Source organism: Podarcis vaucheri (assembly GCF_965113315.1).
Source record: "Podarcis vaucheri genome assembly, chromosome: 9".
Taxonomy (NCBI): Eukaryota; Metazoa; Chordata; class Lepidosauria; order Squamata; family Lacertidae; genus Podarcis; species Podarcis vaucheri.
The window spans coordinates 41,338,675-41,355,003 of NC_138767.1; the positions used below are offsets into that span (position 1 = coordinate 41,338,675).

At 41.0% G+C, this 16,329-nt stretch overlaps 1 protein-coding gene across 5 annotated transcripts in view; it reads left to right on the plus strand.

Moving 5' to 3' along the window:
* TMEM131L (transmembrane 131 like) overlaps positions 1-16,329 on the plus strand; it is a 73,127-nt gene that overhangs the window by 20,767 nt on the left and 36,031 nt on the right. For 4 of the 5 annotated variants that reach the window (XM_082237538.1, XM_082237535.1, XM_082237536.1 and 1 more), the window contains exons 4-7: positions 10,212-10,280; positions 11,406-11,529; positions 12,899-13,015; positions 16,168-16,278. In XM_082237538.1, the coding sequence (XP_082093664.1) occupies positions 10,212-10,280; positions 11,406-11,529; positions 12,899-13,015; positions 16,168-16,278 (421 nt within the window). The remainder of the gene's footprint in view (positions 1-10,211; positions 10,281-11,405; positions 11,530-12,898; positions 13,016-16,167; positions 16,279-16,329) is intronic. The other variant, XM_082237539.1, reaches the window with a different exon arrangement.

Sequence of the window (16,329 nt, forward strand, 5' to 3'; positions counted from 1 at the left end):
AGTAAGTTGTGCTACTCATGTTGTCTTTATCTTACCACTAAGCAGAGTACTGATAAAGAAACATGCATTGCAAACAACTTCAGTAGGAGCACAAAAACAATTCTGTCTTTCATCTTCATTTCGTAGCATAAAAATGGTTGGCCTTTTCTACCCTATGTTAAGGGGGGGAAACCAACTATACCATGGAAACCATTAGAATTTCATTTGGTAGGATATGCAAAGGGGCAATATAGATTGATAAAGTTGCAGGTAAAATATGAGTTTGTAGTGGCAAAAACAAAGGCTGCAGCTCAAAACAGTGTTAAAAAAGCAAGAGAAGTGTGGCACCTTCCAAAATAACAAATTTATTGTGGCATGTGGACCAGAGCCTACTTTATAATATGGCTGAAATGCCATTTTCTGTTGGTAGGTATAATACACATGGAAATGAAATGTAAAAAAAAAATGTGACAATTATGTTAAAGCTGAAATAGATGCAAAATTAGCATAGTGACTACTGCACAGGAGCATGAAATGCTACCTCAAACACCTCAGCATTGCTTGGGTTAATTAACACCTGTAACAGTGTTTGTATTAGGACGTTTGTGTTACTATGGGAGCTCCTGTAGAAGAGTTTTGCTTCAGGGTAACCACTTACAAAGGATATCCCCAGAACTGTCTCTCCATTGAAATTAATTGTGAAGCTCTGTGTGCACACTCAAGCCCCCCACCCCCACCCCAGATAGTGATTAATATATGACACACATACACAGAGTTGCAAAATGCCACGGGATCAGGTGAATAATGATTTGACAAGCAACTCTCTTGGAGGTAGTGTTGCATGCCATTTGCTCTGCTAAATCACTGTGTAAATACACTTAATCTGTTCCACGGTCACCTGACTTAATGAACAGCTAAGATATGCCCAATAAGATAAATAGTCACTTTTGTAGTATGGCAGTTTGGTTACTAATAAGAAAAACAGGTCCTTTGTATTTGTATAGCTCTTCACACCTGCTGCCTTGATACATTACTGAAGAAAGTCAAAAGTATACATTCAAAGCAACAGAATGAACAGGAAACTAAAATATTATCTTAAAAGATTCCAAAATAAAACATTGCAAAGGAGATCTACTACGGATTGCACATGTAATGTTAATTTTTAAAATCTTAAACATTTCAAGAGAAAACATTACTAAAGGAAGTCAAATGTAAAATGCACATTTAAAACAGCATAATTAGCAAGACAATACAATATTATCTAAAGCATAGGACATTGCTGCTGCTACCAATCCTGCCTAGGGTGGTTCACGGCAGGTGGCAGCTGCGGAAGCTCAGACTCAGTGACCTGGATCTGTACTAAGAGGCATCCAAGATGATCTCTGGCTTCTTCAGCACCCTCAGCTTTTGTAGTTGGGAGTCAGGGCCCCACCCTGCCAGGCCTGATGGAAAAATGCAAGGCAAGGGAGCAGGTCTTCCAGGTCTCAAAGCCAATATGAATGGCTCAGTCTGCTTTCTAATAGGGCCAGGCTGCATTCCAGATGGGATCCTGAGAATGAGAGTCTAAGGCCACCCAGTGTTCTGTTCATGGCTGACTTGATATCTATAACATTGATTCCCCTCCCCCACACAAATATCATACTCTCAACCGCATGTATCACTCTTATTTCCTGTTTTTTAAAAAAGATTCACGCTGAAGACTCTTGAGATCATTACGCTGCTCCTGAACGTAACATTTTATGTTGTTGTTTTTATTCTGTACAAATCAGTTGTGATTGAATTTTTACTCTTGCATGACATGCAAAATCGCATGCTGTTTTCTGATGGGGCTGAGGTATGTCAAATGAAATGTATAAACCATATGAGAATTTGCAAGTTCGTAAGACTTGGCTTTACATTTTTCAGGCTTTGTTTAGCTTCCCATTTGGCTGTTTTTCCTTTTTAGGATGGAATCGGGGGAAGGGAAGCAATTTACTTCTTCATGCTATAGTATATATCACATGCACTGGAAAGCATTGCATATCTTTCAGGGTCTATCAGGTCATAGCTGTATCCTACTATTTCCTGATTCTGTATTATTTCACTTATGAAGAAAACTGAAGGATCCAAAATATGGTTTTAATTGACAACCAACAGGAGAGTTTATAGTGACATATTATTATCAGAATGTGGATACTGTATTAATAATTAAACTGATCTAGCTGACTTTGCATTTCCAGATATCTTAGGCTATGTAATGTTTCATGGCCTAGTTTAAACTGGTTCTGAAAAGATTGAAATAGGGATAGCATCAGTAGATACATGCACACAAAAACAGGTAGCTGGATGTAATGACATTTGAAACAAGTGTGTTAACTTCCTATTACTTTGAAACTACCGTGCATTTCTTTTCAGCCTCCCAAATTCTGTTGAGAAATGAGGTAACTACTTCTGGTTGGATGTAATAGCCTTTTTATCAAGTGTGTTAACTTCCTATTACCTTGCCATTACATTGCACTTCTTTCTGTATCCCGGTTTCTGTTGGGAGATGAGATTCTAAGTTCACACCACACTGCTGTAATAAACACACATACAAGAAGGTGAAATATTAGAGTTCTGGCTTGAAAATATTTAAGCACAGTGAGCCTTAAGGTCAATACAAACCCTAATCTAAACCCAACAACATGCTATGATGCTAACACAATGTATTTTTAACTCTTTTGTTACTTTCCTTTGGCATTGTATTCATTTCACTACTAGTATGATTAACTAGGGAAATATTTTCATGGGTGCCTATTGACATTACTTTTTTGCTCTTTTTCACTATGCCTAATACAAACAAGGAGTGCTTCCACATTAGCCCTTTATTCATTATTAGGTCACTTGGTTTTTTTTGCGAACGATCCAGGTGACATTCTCCTGAAACAGTTTATTTCCTATCCTGACCCATTCATGTTCTGCTTATTTCATCCTTCCTTTTTTGTGTTTGTCTATTACATTTAAAATGCAATTCTGTGCCATCGTCTTCATCACCATCTCTCTCTACTCTTCGATGAGTAAAACTGATAGTGTCTGTAGGTTTGGGGACTCTTGTCAGTTATCTCATCTGCCCTGTCCATCTTGTTTTTTAAAACACATTTCTATATGCACCACTGCTGACGGGCGTAAGTGCATAATATGGTTTTGTTCATAAGCATCTTCCGCAGGGCAGCAGCAGTGTTGCAGATAGTGAGAAAGTGGTGGCCAGATCTCGGGAGAGAAGGCAAAAGAGCTGCTTGATCCCTCCCCCCTCAGCCCTGCAGCACTCTCAGCTGCCTGCTCCCAGAGCGGTGTGTCTGCAAGTTCCTTTTGTCTGCCTGCTTGTCAGCTTATGCTGCCAAGGGGAGAGAGTCTGAAAAGGAGGAATGGGCATGGCAATAAAGCATACCTAGAGCCAGGAGGGTGGAGGAAACTTGGGCAGCTGCTGTTCTGTTGTAGGAGTGGCAACTCAGCAGGCAAGTGTGTCCAGAACAGGAATGGTACTTCCTTCTATAGACGCTGACCATTTTGCTCAGTTGCATTACAGGGCAGCTCTTTCCCTCCTGCTGCATCTCAGAAAATCAACCCACTCCCCCATCTGACATCCTTCTGGTGCCCCCACCCATTTAGATGGTCCCCCTCACTTGACTCCGGCCCTCATGCGGCTTATTTCCACCTTCCAGATGATGAAGTTCTAGCACAGGGCTAGCACTTAATACTGGTGCTGGAGGAGACTCTTGAGAGTCCCATGGACTGCAAGAAGATCAAACCTATCCATTCTTAAGGAAATCAGCCCTGAGCGCTCACTGGAAGGACAGATCCTGAAGCTAAGGCTCCAATACTTTGGCCACCTCAAGAGAAGGCTCCCTGGAAAAGACCCTGATGTTGGGAAAGATTAAGAGCACAAGGAGAAGGGGACGACAGAGGACGAGATGGTTGGACAGTGTTCTCGAAGCTACCAGCATAAGTTTGACCAAACTGCGGGAGGCAGTGGAAGAGAGGAGTGCCTGGCATGCTCTGGTCCATGGGGTCATGACACGACTAAATGACTAAACAACAACAACCACAACAAGCACTTAATACACAACATTAACAAAAGCTTTGGCATCTCCCCCCCCCCGGCCGGAAGCACCGGTTTGATATTAGACTACATGGTGCCTATGCACAATGGCTAATCAGAGTTATGCAAGACTAGTCTTACAACTGACATGTACATATTGGAACAGAGGTCTGCATGCACAAATTGGAGGCTAACACAGATTTGGTTATAAAAACGGCAGGGCAGTATAAATTGCATGATTGAGGCTGCAGGAACTTGGGTCTACACATGCAAGTCTCCGTTAAAACATGACATCTACCACATAAATTGTTCTGGAGGTTGCAGAATGTGGGTAAGCTCGTTAGATCCTGATCTCTTACTACATGTTGGCACTACGAGAGGCTATGCTAAACACTATGTTGTTTAGATTTCATTATCACCTAATGTTCATAAATGTATGTCAAGTATATTAGGTGTTATATGCAGATAAAAGTAAATGGGTATGTGCCCTCAGACTCACAAAACCTGCCCATTATTCAATACTCAAGATGCTCCCCTCCCTCAGCACAGTTGAAATTGCCAGATCTTATGCATGCAAATCTCCTGTATTTGCTCTCCTGTTCACTCACAAAGAGGAATAAGTAAGCCTTATCCCTAATGAAGTATATGACACCTGGAAAAACAGTGGAGGTTACTTTGAAGATTGGAGCTAAGGTGCCTTTCTGTCTGCTTATGGGTTTTGTTTTTTGTTTTTGTTTTTTTGCAGAGGCAATGTGTTCTTTTTCATGTTTTGCAGTAAACTAAATGGTTCTTGTTTGTGGCCATATCTGAATATAATGGTCTACTACCAGAGGAGGTACATCGGAAACAGCTGTGCCTGTCACTTTAAATGCCATGAAATATAAGCACAGGAAGAACTAGTTCTCTAGTCCATTTTTCTTGATCTGGACAAATGGTTCCTAAAACCAAAGCACCAGTGTTTTGTTTTTTAACAAACAAACAATGACTTGACAAGATGACAGAAGTTTTGTTGAGCTCAATTTTGATGTTAACACAGTTCCGCTTTTCTCTGATGAGCACCTATATTGGGGTAGGATGGGGGAGGAGTAGCCAGAGCATGAGATGCTGGCCAGCAAGGTGTCACTGGTGTTTGTGACTTTTTCCAGTGCTGATTTGGTACTTATCAAGAGTTGAGGTTGTGCAGTGCAATGCATGTTATGGTCATGTAGTTGAGAGTGAGTGAATGGGTGGGTGGATGGATGGAAGGAAGGAAGGAAGGAAGTAGTTTCATATTTTCCAGGGTGAAAGCCTGCTCTGGTATAGAATTCAGCCCCTCTCAAGTGAGAGAAGGGAAGGAGAGTATTTGATGGTACCAGGGATGTGGGGCACGAGCCCAGTGCTACTTTAGAGTTTGGGAGAGTAACGTCTATGCATATGGTTTAGAGCAGGCATGTCCAAATACCATTTCGGTGGCCTAATCTGGTTGGTTTAATCCAGCCCCTGTGGCAGTTTATTTCCTGGGGTAAAATCCCCCCCTCCCAAAAAAGAAACCCAACAACAAAAAGGTCAACAACTTCAATCCTTAAAAAAGGTCAATAACTTTGGTTGGACCTTTGGTCGGCCCTCACAGCCCTTCACTTAATCAAATCTGGCCCTCTTTGAAAAAAGTTTGGACACCACTGGTTTAGAGTGGTGTAGATCCAAGCAGTTGGTTGATGGAGATGTTTGAGGTCTTGAATGATTATACTAGTTGTGTGGAATGGAGCATGAATGAGATGGGTTGAGCTGGTTGTATGAATGAATGATGCGTGCTGTTTTGATGGTAGTTTCACATTATACTGCCTTGTAGTGTTCTTAGACTTTTATCATTGTTTTTAGGTATATTGGTATTGTTTATGTATTCATGTTTTGATGGTACTTATGTGGTTTTGATGGTACTTACTGTGTTTAGATGTATATTTATGTATTTTAATCTAGTGTAAACCATTTCAAGATATTCAGATAGTAAGTGGTCTGTAAATGGAACTGATACATAAATAAATAAAACAAAGTCAGGGTCATGTAGTGGTTAAAGTGATGGCCTAAGACTTGAGAGACTCTCTGCTCTTCCATGAAGCTCACTAGATGACCTTGGGCCAGCCACTGTTAATCAGTCTAACCCACCTCACAGGACTGTTGTGAGGAAAAGCTAGGGAGAGGGAGAACCACGTGCATCACCTTGAGCTCCTTGGATAAAAAGTGGAGAAGAAACGCATTAACAAACACACTAACTAACTAACTAACTAACAATGAAGTCATGTTTCCATGCAGTGTTGCTGTTTGGCATCTATTGAAATCAATGTAGCTGCAAGTTGTGTGTATGGAATAGGCCTTGTGTTCATGGGAGTGAACTGGGAAAATCACAAACCTAGGCATGCAATAACATGTGCTTTTCTTTGGCATTGTGCCTATGATGATTAAAACTAGGTTCAAGCTCCTGTGTAAGTTTTTGGATAAATTCTGTGCTTTTTTAAAGTGTGTTTTTTTAAAAAAACCTGAAATGTAAAACCTCTGAGAACTTGGCAAGAAAGATTTCCCCACTGCAGATAAAAATAAGCAAACAAAAATGTGTATTGCTGCTTGGTTTTTTTTTAAAAAAAGATTTTATTTATCAACATTTTAGAAAGCAAAGAACCTGTTAGACCATAAAATTGTTTGGGGGAGGGGGAGCATATATAATTGCTTCATATATATATTTGTGAGAATCTTCTTTTAGAAACTAGTTCAACCCTATGCATATGTACTCTGAAGTAAGTACTATATACAGTAGGGCAGGGGTCCCCAAACTAAGGCCTGAGGGCAGGATAAGGCCCAAGGGACTTGTTTATCTTGCCTGCGACAATACCCGGCGCCCGCTCTTACCGGCGCTACGCTGCACGGCTGCCCACTTCCGGGTCGGAGGAGCACCGGAAATAGCTTGTGTGCATGCACAAGCCTTATTTCTGGTGCACATCCGGGTCGGAGGAGCCCCATGCACATGCACACAAGCTATTTCCGGTGCTCCTTAGACCCAGAAGTGCGGCAGAAATAGCATGTGCGCACGGGCACGCGCTCCCCCACCCTCTGGCCCACTGCGTGATCGGCGCTGGAGACACCGGCCCGAGGTGTGGTAAGTTTGCTGACCCCTGCAGTAGGGCTTACCCCAGTTAAGTGTCCATAGGATCACAGATTTCGGCTCTTTTACAATCATTCATATTAGGAATAAAAGCTTTGAGCAACAAAAGAGGGAGGAACACAAAGTTGCAGGTGGTCTGGAAAGGTGTGCCAAGTTGGCTGGGTAGAAAGTCAAGAGAGCATATTGAATTATGGGAACCTCTGAAGCTCCACTGCTGATTTTAATTACAAGGCTTTTAAATTAAGTCTTAACATGCCAATTGATAAACTTTATGCTCTGGTTGTCTTTGTCCATGGAGTTTTCTTGGCAGGAATACTGGAGTGGCTTGCCGGTTCCTGCTCCATCCCAATCCCAAAGAAGGGAAATGCCAAAGAATGTTACAACTACCACACAATTGCACTCATTTCACACGCTAGCAAGGTTATGCTTAAAATTCTACAAGGCAGGCTTAAGCAGTATGTGGACCGAGAACTCCCAGAAGTGCAAGCTGGATTTAGAAGAGGCAGAGGAACCAGAGACCAAATTGCAAATATGCGCTGGATTATGGAGAAAGCTAGAGTTCCAGAAAGACATCTACTTCTGCTTCATTGACTATACAAAAGCCTTTGACTGTGTCGACCACAGCAAACTATGGCAAGTTCTTAAAGAAATGGGAGTGCCTGATCACCTCATCTGTCTCCTGAGAAATCTCTATGTGGGACAAGAAGCTACAGTTAGAACTGGATATGGAACAACTGATTGGTTCAAAATTGGGAAAGGAATACGGCAAGGCTGTATATTGTCCCCCTGCTTATTTAACTGATATTCAGAGTTCATCATGCGAAAGGCTGGGCTGGATGAATCCCAAGCCGGAATTAAGATCACCGGAAGAAATATCAACAACCTCAGATATGCAGATGACACAACCTTGATGGCAGAAAGTGAGGAGGAATTAAAGAACCTTTTAATGAGAGTGAAAGAGGAGAGCACAAAATAATGGTCTGAAGCTCAACATCAAAAAAATGAAGATCATGGCCACTGGTCCCATCACCTCCTGGCAAATAGAAGGGGAAGAAATGGAGGCAGTGAGAGATTTTACTTTCTTGGGCTCCATGATCACTGCAGATGGTGACAGCAGTCACAAAATTAAAAGACGCCTGCTCCTTGGGAGAAAGGCGATGGCAAACCTAAACAGCATCTTAAAAAGCAGAGAAATCACCTTACCAACAAAGGTCCGTATAGTTAAATCCATGGTTTTCCCAGTAGTGATGTATGGAAGTGAGAGCTGGACCATAAAGAAGGCTGATCGCCGAAGAATTGATGCTTTTGAATTATGGTGCTGGAGGAGACTCTTGAGAGTCCCATGGACTGCAAGAAGATCAAACGTATCCATTCTTAAGGAAATCAGCCGAGAGTGCTCACTCGAAGGACAGATCGTGAAGCTGAGGCTCAAATACTTTGGCCACCTCATGAGAAGAGAAGACTCCCTGGAAAAGACCCTGATGCTGGGAAAGATGGAGGGCACAAGGAGAAGGGGACGACAAAGGACGAGATGGTTGGACAGTGTTCTTGAAGCTACAAACATGAGTCTGACCAAGCTGCGGGAGGCAGTGGAAGACAGGAGTGCCTGGCGTGCTCTGGTCCATGGGGTCACAAAGAGTCGGACACGACTAAACGACTAAACAACAAACAACAACATGCTCTGGTTTCTCCTCAGATAGTACAAATATATTTATAACTATTTTTCCAGGAGTAAAATCCTGCTTCCTTGCTGACGTGTTTTGCTTTGTGAGCTTTAATTCCCTGGGTTTCTCCCTACCATTGCACCAAGGGAGGAGTAAAGTGGAAGCAAATGCGTTGTGTTATAGCATGATGCTTTTTCACACTGTGGGTTAAGTGAGCCAAGCTTACTGTTATGTGCGAACTTGACCTTTATCAGAGTTCATTTCTTGTTAACCCGAGTTTCTATAAGTCTCCTCTTGATTTTGAACAATGCCCACGATGGTTATCCACAGTTGTCATGAGGCTATTTATGAACCAGGGGAGTTGCATTTGAGGACTGTTGATGTGGGATCTATTCCACATCATTTATTTATTTTTGTCTATTCTCAGCGGAAGGTGGGGGTTGTGCTGCTTTCTGTTCAGAATACAGTTTTGGATCTATCCCTTATAAAAATTTGAATACTAAATGGCATCAGGAGGAGAATACAACTTTCAGAATCCGACATAATTTTGTACAAATCAATATGTTAAGCTGTTATGAGGAGTATATCAAGTTTATGGTATTTTATTGCTTATAATTGGATTTCTCCCTTTCCCCTGTCCCAGTTGCTTATGTTGTCCCTTATTAATTTGATTTGGTTGTTACAGCCTTTTGCCTAAGCATATTAGCTCTCTTCAGACATTCAGCCAAAGACATGCCATAAATGGAATAGAGGCAAGTGATGTATGCACCATCTCAGCCCACTTTATCTGTAGGAAGGTCAGGATGAAGCAGGCAGGGAAATTGGGACTGAGGGTAGTGCACCTCTACACACCAATGCTCTCACACCTTCAGCTGAATGCCTGAATGGGACTGTTGTCAGGCCTGAATTCCAGGTTTGTGCTTGCGGGTTCCTAGGAATAATTAATTGTGCATGGGTATTCTGGATGCGAACAGGATCTACTCCGGAGCCCCATTCGCATCCTGCGTAGAATGCAACCCGCGTGTGCGCAGGTCGTGATTTGCTGCTTCTGCGCATGACGTCATTTTGCGCACATGCGCTAGTGGCGAAACCCGAAAGTAACGCGTTCCGTTACTTCCGGGTTGCCACGGAGAGTAACCTGAAAATGCTCAACCTGAAGCATATTTAACCTGTGGTATGACTGTATTTTAGAGTGAAGCTGCATGAATCAGTAACAGTTTTTGACAGAGTTCATTTTGAATTGTGGCGTGGCAGTTATGGTCTTGATTTTCCTTGTATTCTTATAGGAAAATCGAGCGATGCCAGTACAGTCTACATATAATCTGAGATCTTGTGAAAAGGGATATGGTTTTATAATTACTGTTCTCTTCTTTTTCAGCTTCTCTGCGAAAATGTCAAATGGGAGGGTCCTTCATTTTCACCCTTCAATTCTCCATTTTGGAATGCAGTGAGTATTTTGCATACTTTTATTCTGTATCCTAGGAAATTCTTTCCCCAGAAGAGTCTGTAATTCCCTTTCATTTTGCATTGCATACAATGTTTCCACCCTCCTTTCTGTGTCCGGTTCCTTGGCAGTTTAGAGTACATAGTTCTTACTCAAGCAGGATTGCAACACACAACTAATAATAATAACACCACCGCCCCTTCACCAGCGGGCCCCCAGGGCTGGTTGCTACAATATAAAATTCTGAATTAAAAACAGTTAAAACAAGTTACATCCACAGGAGTGGGATGGGTCTTGAAAACAACCATCTCAGGTGTCAAAGAGCAAGGTGTCTTCGGCATTTGCTGAAAGATGAAGGTGGCAGACACGTCTCTGTGGGAAGGAATTTCACAACACCCTTTTCTGGGGGACCCTTCCTTGTACTTCTGAGGAGGGCAGAACCACCAAAAGGGGTCCACCTTCTGATCTTAACACCCAGAGATGGTCTGTAGGGAAGGAGGCAATCTCTCAGATTTTGGGGGCTTAAGTCCTATAGGGTTTTAAACACTAAACACCTTGAATTGAGCCTGGAAATAAACTGACAGCAAACATAGCAGTTTTAGAACAACCGTAAGAGTTCTAAAGGCAGCCCTAGTCAGCAATCTGACCGTTGCATTTTGAACCACTGCATTCAGAGTTCTCTTCAAGAGCAGCCCTATGTAGAGCGCACTGCAGTAATCCAATCTGGAAGTTACCAGAGCATGGAGTTCCATAGCCAAGTTATCTCTGTCCAAAAGGGGCTGTAGCTGGTGAACCAGTTGGAATTAGAAATAGGCACTCCTAGCCATCAAGGCCTCCTGGGCCTCAAGTGACAGTGTTGGACCCAGGATTACCTGCAAGCTATAACCATGTTCTGCTGGTTCTCATGAAAAGGGAACTCTGGAAGAGGAGGAGGTGGCTTTTGGCTTGGATTTGTTCATGTCATGCCAAACCACATTGTGTCTGTATCAAAAAGTTATCATTGGTTTAAATTCCAATGGGCCCAAGTTGTAGGGGTTTTTCTGAACACTGTATGTTTGCGTGTGGAGTGGAAAACATGACTGCATTCTTTCCATTGCCATTAATACTTCCCTTTCTTCTCTCCCTTAGGTTGCTGGGACTGCCTAAAGCTAAAATGCTATGTGCTTACAATCCTAGTAAGGATAAAGATGTAATAGTGAATTCAATGTTTACAGCTACTAGGCATTTTCATGTGTCTCCTGTTCATAGCAGGGTGAGTGCTGATGTACTTTTGAAAACTATGCTAGGGCAGAGTGCCAGAGTTTCATGCTTTCCTTGGCCCTAAAGCATTAGCTAACTGGTCTTTCTTTCCTACTTTCCCAGCCATCAGCTTGTTCTTGGTCTTCCCATTTATTTCTATTAGGGCTGAGCTGAACATTTCCCCATACATTTTCTGTGCCAAAAAAAAAAAAAAAATGCTTTCTGTGTCCCTCAGAAGTATCTAATTTTTACTGTTGCTCATTGCTTTTTCAGCCCCTGTTGCTTGTGGCTTCACCTGCATTTGGATTCCAATACACTTAAAACTCAATACATCCTTGTCAGTTGTCTTCTCTCCTCCAGCTCAATCATTCTCCGCCCTCCAAATGACTCTTACTCCCTCAGAAGACTCTGCCCTTTCCCCCTTGTTACTCTCCTCTGCTATGAGAAGCTTCTTGTTTTTAACGAACTAGCTTTTATTTTATTTTCTAACAGTGGGTTATTTTTTTACACATGTAGCTTGTTTAAACTATGATTTGTTGAAATGAGCCAAGGTCAAACTGTGGTTGTTTCAACAAACAATCGTTTAAACTTATGAGAGTTCCCAGTTTGGATGTAATGATATGCTCCTTTAAAGTTTATGTTTCCAATTTCCTCCTTGTGCTCTGGAGCCAGAGGAGAGGGCTGAGGGGAAGCATGCAAACCCAAGCTCATTCATATCATAGCTGTCAACCTTCCCTTTTGGGGGGGCAGGAAATTTCCTTATTCCAGTGCCGTTTCCCACTTCTTCCTGCTGCTATCCCGGATTGTTAAATATCCCGCAGACTGTCCCCAGGACAGGTGAGGCTGCTGATCCCTTATTTTCAAATCTGAAAGTTGACAGCTATGATTCATATCATGCTAAACCATGATTGGGTTGGGTCCAGACTGTATCTCTGTAAGTAAAGTGACTTGCAATCCTGGTTTAAGTTAAATAGTGGTGGTTATATAAGTTTGGGTACATTGGCAAGCTACTGTGGTTTGCTGCTAACCATGATTGAAAGCTTCTCATTGTGACGTGTAGGAAAAGGGAGGAGGGGGCATATGAGCCTGAGGTTCCTGGTTGTTACGATTATAATGCTAAGTCGTGTTTTAGTGCTGCATTTGAAGCCAGCCTCTGTCTTAGCATGCAGTCTCTTTATAGCTGCCCCTCCTTGTTTCTTATTGCTCTTCAGACTACATATAGGAAGGTGCAGGGGAGCATGGCGGCTATGGACCACTGTCACTATATTTAGTCTAGTGGGGCAAGGGGTGGGTGGTGACCCACTTTTTAAAATTTACAAGTCTGTAATAAAATTAATGCAATTAATTCTATTGAACACCAGATACTTTTATTTTATCTGTAGGTGATTCCAGCAATGGGAAAAAATTGTTTCAGAGTACTGTTTCTTCCATTAGAAGAAGGCAGTTTTGAAAGTACATTATTTATAAATACCTCATCTCATGGAATATTTTCATATCAGGTAATCTTTTGTTCATCAGCTTGAGATTTAGAAGGTAATTTGTTTTTCAAATGACGTAATAGTGGGCAAAACCAGGAAACATTGCCAGCAGTTCTTGGTCATGAATAAATAATACTTGCAGAGAGCATTATGATTTCCAAGGGACTGAAGCTTTAAGGGGTCTGTTTTTCTGGTCCCAAATGGCTTAAAAATTTTCCACATTTGTGTTGGAGAAGAAGCAAGTGGGCAACTTTCCCCTCTGGTAGTTGAAGACAACCATCCTGTAGGTACATTTTCAAGTAAGCCTTTCTAACCTGGGGGGGGGGGAGAAGATTTGTATTCCATGTTAAGCATTACAGACAATTAAATATAGTAGTTCTAAAAGTATATGTAGCCCTGCTTGGCCATGATTTATTTGCTGCTACAGAAAAAAGTGTAGAGACATCCAGAAAATCCGTGTTATACAGATTATACAAGGAATTATGCCTCAGTTTTATAACTGAAGGTCTTCCTAGGCTGTACCTCAGTAGATTGGAGAACTAAGGCAATGCTGCCATTGTCTATGCAGTGACATCTGGATCTTATAGCACATAGCGCTTGCTGGAGCCAGGATGACTGCAGTGTACTACACAAAGCCTTCCTGCTCCTTCCAAACCATGATGAGTTAAAGACTCCTCAGTTGAAGCAGAGGCAGGGTGTGGCCTGTGCCTTTTCTCATGATCCTTGTGCAGTAAGCGCTGCATTGTATTTGAATGGCAGTTGCTGAGCAGCACAAGCAGGGGACTGCTATTGCACATGTGTCATTCTTGCACGCTTCCCATACACATTTTATTGACCATGTAAGAGGGCATAATGTGACTAGATGGACCTTTGGTTTGAACCAGCAGGGCTCTTGGCATTCACTATGATCTCAAACTTTGCATGCAAAATTTGGTGTTGTACACCAGTTTGCATTGTGCATGTATAAGACAATTTGGGATCTTCATTCATTATTTACTTATTAAATTTGTATACCACCCTATGCCCGCAGGCCTCGGGGCGGTTGCAACATAAAATCACAATATAAAAACATGAAATGAATAATAAAAATAAAACCAACCCAATAAACACACCCACCCTTCAGTTGCACTCACTTCAAAGGGACTAGCAGAAGAGAATTTTCTCAGTGATCTGGATTGTGTCACAGGTTTGCACACACTCTACCTCTTGGATCAATAACACTTCATTGATAAACTGAAGGGATCTGTAAGGAGTTCTAAAAAAACAGTTTACTGTGGAATTTGTGAATAAAATTGTTAAAATAATAGAGAAACAAAAGGTTAGTAACATTTAACTGGGCTTTAAAAAGAAGAAAAAATAATATTTACTTGTGTAAATTAATATAATATAATATAATATAATATAATATAATATAATAATATAATATAATATAATATAATATAATATAATATAATATAATATAATAATATGCTTTTAAAAGTTGGGCCTTCATCATAAAAGTTTTTAAATAATTACATATCTAGTACAAAAGTTACCTTCACCTTTTTCTTATGTAAAACTATGTGCTAAATGAAAGTGCTTCAGATGTATTAGAAAACTGCAGCTGATACTCAGTTGCCCTTGTGACACCTGGTGTAGTTATTAATTTGAATTGTTCAGGCAGCAATACCCAAGACCCCCAAATATAGTATAAATTCTTCTGTTTTTAGCCCCCTCGTTTGTTCATAGCACCCATCTCATGAATAAGTGCTAGAAATACTTTCCCACAGCCTCACCAACACTTCTGAATAAACATGCACTGAAAGTCATGCAAATAATGCTGGAGGAGGTTCCTTCACATCTGTCTGCTGTTCCCCTGTGATCACCTCTCTTGCAGCCACCAACCCACACTGCATCTGCTATGCCCATTTCCCTTTTTTTTTTTGCATGTACTAAGGCAAATGAATGAGTTCTAGGCTTCAGAGATCGTAAAGTTGTAAATAATAATAATAATTTAAAAAAATTGCCATGTTAATTTTTGTGAAATGGTAATCTCACTTGCATTGTGTCTGAGGTGGCAAAGCCTCTGGTTCTTCTTGACAAGCAGCTGTGGCTACCCTGGAATGTTAATTTACTCTAGTAAATTTCCTGCCACTGGTGCCTTCACTCCTCTTGATTCTCTTCAGTTGCCTTAGGAACCAAACAGTCCAGCTTCTGTGAGGGAAGGGGAAATTGTCCGTTTGGTTTGGATTATTGCCTCAGAGAGATATATATATATATATACATTATTTATTTTTTTGCTTTCTCCAAGTCCTAGTTCATAAGAGCTCAAGAGAGGGGATTTTTGTGTAACACTTGTCCGAAAAGTGGACTTATGGAACCACAATCATTAGTTTAAAAGACTGTTCTGTCTTTGATCTCCTTGCTTCAGTTTCATAACTCGCACTGCGGAACCACTTCAGCAAGAATTACTAGGAGATTATCTTCCCTCTACCTTAGAAATTTCATATAGAAAGCCACTGTCCAAGTAAAATACTATATAAGCATCTAAATAGCAGAAACAAATGTTAGTACACTTATCTTTCAGTTTCCCCTCAGCAGCCTATTTGGAGACTTCTGTCACATTATTCATTGTGAAAGTCCTATTCACATTTTAATGCATCTTTTGCTATTTGATGCATAAAATGCCTAGATTTGTTCTTACTCTTTTTATGTTTATCAGACCTGGCCCAGGTAGATGAAAAGTGGTACTTTTGGGAATGGCATATAAAATTGTCTAAAATGGTTCAATATGGTAGCTGTGGTCTGGACATTTTTTTTAGTTCATGCTCAAATAGAAATCGCCTTCACTCTGAATTGACATTGTGATGTCACCACATGCCATATCTTACTGACCACATGGCATTAATATAATCACATTGACTGTCATCCCCAATTGCCTGGAATCACCTAGTGAAGCAGAACCTTTCCCCCAATTTTTAAAATATTGCTGAAGAAGCAATAAACAGGGAAAAAAATGTTGTAAACTATTGTGCGGAGAGGCCTTGCACTCTGGAAATGTTTTTATATATGAACATTTGGTGCAGGTGTGTTACTGAATAATTTCAATATATTCTGCTATTTTAGCATGTAACATGCTACAGCATGTTATTTTTGTTTGAAAATAGTGAATGTAATGTACTGTTTTACACCAGGTCTTTGGAACAGGAACTTCAAGGACCATTTCAGAAGACTCTAGAAAGCAGCTAGCAAATACTTATTTACTGCTTCCACATATCAACAGTATCCAGATCTCACAGACACTGGTATAGTAACTTTTTTTTTAAAAAAGTTATATTTTAGGGACCATGTAAGGT